This window comes from Dermacentor albipictus, chromosome 5 (genome assembly GCF_038994185.2).
Source record: "Dermacentor albipictus isolate Rhodes 1998 colony chromosome 5, USDA_Dalb.pri_finalv2, whole genome shotgun sequence".
Lineage (NCBI taxonomy): Eukaryota > Metazoa > Arthropoda > Arachnida > Ixodida > Ixodidae > Dermacentor > Dermacentor albipictus.
This window is the reverse complement of record NC_091825.1, coordinates 112,431,934-112,436,080: the sequence shown is the minus strand read 5'-3', so window position 1 is coordinate 112,436,080 and position 4,147 is coordinate 112,431,934. Positions and strand designations below refer to the sequence as shown.

The following is a 4,147-nucleotide window of genomic DNA, read 5'->3' as shown; positions in this document are numbered from 1 at the left end:
CTCGCAAGCATATATATATATATATATATATATATATATATATATATATATATATATATATATATATATACAGAGAGAGAGAGAGAGAGAGAGAGAGAGAGAGAGAGATGAGGGAGGGAGAATGAAGGAAAGAAAAGAATCAGCGGAGGCTCGATTCCCTGATTTGAGCGTAGTGGACTGGGACATTAGATTTTCATTCATTCATTGTGTCATTCTCTCGTGGCCCACTTTGACCATCATTGGCCCTTGCGCCATTAAACCCCACACATCATTATCATCATCATTCTCTTGTCCACATTCGCAGTCACTCATAATGACTACGCTATCACCTTATTTAGTTGTTACGGTACTGCAGGACTGACAGAAAGTCGCGCAAACGACGACAACGACGACAACGACGACAACGACGACGACAACGACGACGACGACGACGACGATGATGATGATGATGATGATGATGATGATGATGATGATGATGACGACGACGACTTTATTGTACCGCCCGATAAGGCGACACCCTACTCCCCGTCCCCAGCACACAGGCCTAGGAGACGAAGGACGGGACCTCCGCGATTAGAAGCAAGCAAAGAGGTCTTTACTCTTCGCGGCTTCTTCCGCCAGGCAGATGGCTTGTTGCTGTGGGGTAGGGTCCCCGCTTCGCAGCAGGGCTTCCCAGGCCTCTCTACAATTCATATTTTGATTTATGGCAGTGACGTCATCAAATGCGTGCACAGCGCAAGTTCGAAAAAGAAATCCAGAGCGAAGAACTCGCTCCCCGACTCTGGGCCGTCCAGCATGTCCACGACGCCGGCAGGAAACTCAACTTCCCGGTTCCGTCGTGGGAGACGCCCACTCCATGACAGCCTAAAGCTCTCGTGGCCTGCAGGACCTTGAATAAAGTTGACTTCCTTCCTTCCTTCCACGTAGGTGCAGCCTTGTAGCTTGTGGCAAATACCCACTCGGGGAGGATCGGACAAGAAGCGGGCACACATAGAAATGAAATTAGAAATGTGGAAGAAAAAAGAAACATAAAACAAACTGGGAACTGAATTTGGGTATAGAAACAGTAAGAAACCAGTGCTTAGATCAGAATTTTAGTGTTCTAATCTGCATTGACCTGAGAAGAAAATCATGTATGGCAGCGCACAGCATCCTACGTGTCCACTAATTCATTTCTTTGTGTTTTTTTATTCAATTTCTTTCTGTACAGGAAGAGAAACTGAAGCAAAAGCGCAAGGCTTGGTAGCCTGACAAAACCAACTCAGAGTGCGGCATGGAGACTTTTGTTACAGAATCACATCTACTAGCACATTTCAATACAAGGCGAAATAGCGTAATAACAAGCTATTTACAAAGTGTACTGAGTATTTTTGGTAAATTCGCACGTATATACAAACCATGACACCGATTATATGCAAGCACTTGGCGAAATTGTGTACAGTTATCTGCGCTTTGACAATAATACAGTTACACAATACAACGTTTAGTTGTACCAGGGTCCCTCAATACTTTTCACGAAAAGTACTGTAGGAACCTGGTCGTACGTTTGCAATAGCTGCTAATATCGTACATAATTGTGAAAGCATACAGAATATTCAACAAGCCCACAAAATAAAAAATGGAAATGTAGCTAATTATGGTGTCACGTAGCACTTTCGTGCTAAACATTCTCAATACGAAATATAGAAGCATTAGAATTTACAAAAGAAAATTCAATGTTATTTTCAAACAAAACCATTTTAAACGCTTTTTTGGAGGTTGCGCTTTCTATTCTAAAAAGCATGCAGTCATTTTTATTTAGCAAAGCAGGTACCTGATATATGATGTGTTGCCGTCCACATACAGTTCGAATTTTTGGAACCTTTCTAACGTGCGTAGGTGCGAGAAGAATACGGGATGCCAAAAAACTTGCACGCAATAAAGCTATTTGTTCTCTACATACTGGATGATTTTTATGTAGTAGATTTGACTAGTTTTTAACAAGACTCAGGGCTTGGGTGCATCGGGAGGTCGCAAATTAGTACTACTAATAGTCATATCCAATGCGAGAAGACGAAGCGGTGTTTTATAGTGTTATTTTCCTTAAGACACTATTTCGTCTGCAGAAAAGCAGAAAAAAAGCTCTGTTAAGGTCCCACCTTCCTTACAAAAAAGAACAGTTTGCTGAAGGTGCTAGACCAGTCATTGGTAAATAAAATATTCAAGTCGTTGCTGTTGACGTCGTTGTCTTTGTCCTAGCCATAGCTGACACCCGGTACTATGGGAGATTGGCCTAGAATAATGGGGCAATAAAAAGAGAAACAGAAATTAAATTTAGAAAAGAAAAGCAAGGGTGAGGAGGGGGTGGGAGGGCAAACAAGACAAGGTAGGAAGAACTGGCACAAGGAAGGCAAGGGTTTAAAAAAAAGAAGAAGAAAAGTGGTAAAGAGACTAAGTGCCCTGTTCTACTGCTTCGTCTTCGCCAAGATGAACTATAGTTATGTGTCAGAAGGCGTGTCCCAATACGGAGAAAAGATGCGCGTCCGGCTGACACCGGATGAAGAAACCCGTCGAGCAGGCGACGCTCTGCTTTGTTTAAGCTTTACCTTGTTCTGAAGCAATTGAAGGAAACCCACTGGGTTGGCTGATTACCCAGAATTTGTCGCAAGAGACACTAAAAATACGCAAACTCAATTCCTGTAAACTACCACGGCTGTAGACAGCGCTCTGCAAGAGACAAATAGAAAGCATGAAGCAAAAAAAAAAGAAGGCACTTACGGCAAATACAAAGAAAACGCGGATAGGAAGCGTGTTTGTACAAATTGCTAGCAGATGGCGCCACCATACCATTAATGTCATATTCTTCAGAGAGGGCGCGCTCAGTTACCTGGAAGCGAAGGTTAGGTCGTTCGCTATACCTCTAGCGTAAAGCAGGCGACGCCTTTCATTCGTCCACGAGTTCGGAAACGCGAGGTTTCGCTGCTGCGATGTAGCCTGCGATGGGCGAGAGGAGAGAAGGGGCGGGAACGAAACAACCGAGCAAGAAAACAGTTTCCCCTTAAACGATCACGCGTAGCAAAATCCGAGGGACGGGTTTCCGCCGCCGCCGCTCGCCGTGCCGTCACCGGCTGCTTGCTTTCGCGTCGGCCCGCCGACGTGAGCCGCCAAACAGTGCCATGGCGAAGGCTCCGGGCGGTCCCGTCGGGGACCCGCTCCTGGTTTCTACGTTCGCGCTGAGCGGCACCAAGAAAAGGCTTATGCTCTACGAGAACGGCATCAGCGTCGCCGACGTCAGCCGCCATAGCAGTGAGTACGGCGCAGGAATCGCCGTTTGTTTTCCTTCGAACGAAGAAAAAAAGGAAGAAAACGATCGGATGCGGCGTCTCGCTTGTTTATCGCGCAGGTGCGCGACGCTCATTCATTTCATCGCGGCCGATTAAAAGCCGGGCGGGGTGGTTTACACGAGGGGTGGAACCAGAAAAATAAAGCGCTGTGGAGCGAACCGAAAGCAGTGAAAGCATGGATGCGTTATACTGCGGAATCGGTGAAACGCGTTCATTCATTCCAATGGCTTGACGCGGTTATGGAACACTTCGTCCGGTTGCGGCGTGCTTCAAGAGCGGTTATTTAACACCGTGATCGACATTGGAACATTGAGTTAGCATTGCGCTAGTTGTTCCGCGTAATAAAAAGGAAACGAAGCAGACGTGCGAGATGCAGGAACGAGCTAGGCGTGCCGTTGTGCGCGGATGCAGCTTCCGAGCGTTGTTGGAAAGCCCGTGTCGGGATGGCGAGGTCGCCGTAGCTCGCGGTGTTCGCTTCGGCTTCGCTCGACGCCGTTGGTTATGCGTGTGGGACGACGCGGTTATGTGAAGGTTAATGCGAGGGCGTCCGCTGCGTTGACACTTTGGTGCAAATGTGAGAGGACGTGTTCTCGAGCAATTCGAGTCGGCACAACGCACTCCTATTGTATGATAATTACTTCTGTCGTGTGCGCATATATAGTTGCAACACGATCGAAGCTTGATCTTTGCTGGGTGCTAGTCTACAGCGTGATTTTAGTGACAGTTGAAAATGCCGCGAATTGTTTGCTGCCGAAACAAGCTTTGAACGGCTGATTGGCGTTGTGCTTCACCGGTTACGAAATGAGCCGTTGTCGAGGGCTCAC

At 46.6% G+C, this 4,147-nt stretch overlaps 1 protein-coding gene across 1 annotated transcript in view; it reads left to right on the top strand.

The window, feature by feature from the left end:
* Positions 1–2,924: 2,924 nt before the first annotated feature.
* Positions 2,925–4,147, top strand: part of Cerk (Ceramide kinase) — a 105,391-nt gene continuing 104,168 nt past the window's right edge. Inside the window, exon 1 of the mRNA XM_065425605.2 lies at positions 2,925–3,285. Coding sequence (XP_065281677.1) covers positions 3,156–3,285 — 130 coding nt within the window. The 5' untranslated portion in view covers positions 2,925–3,155. The remainder of the gene's footprint in view (positions 3,286–4,147) is intronic.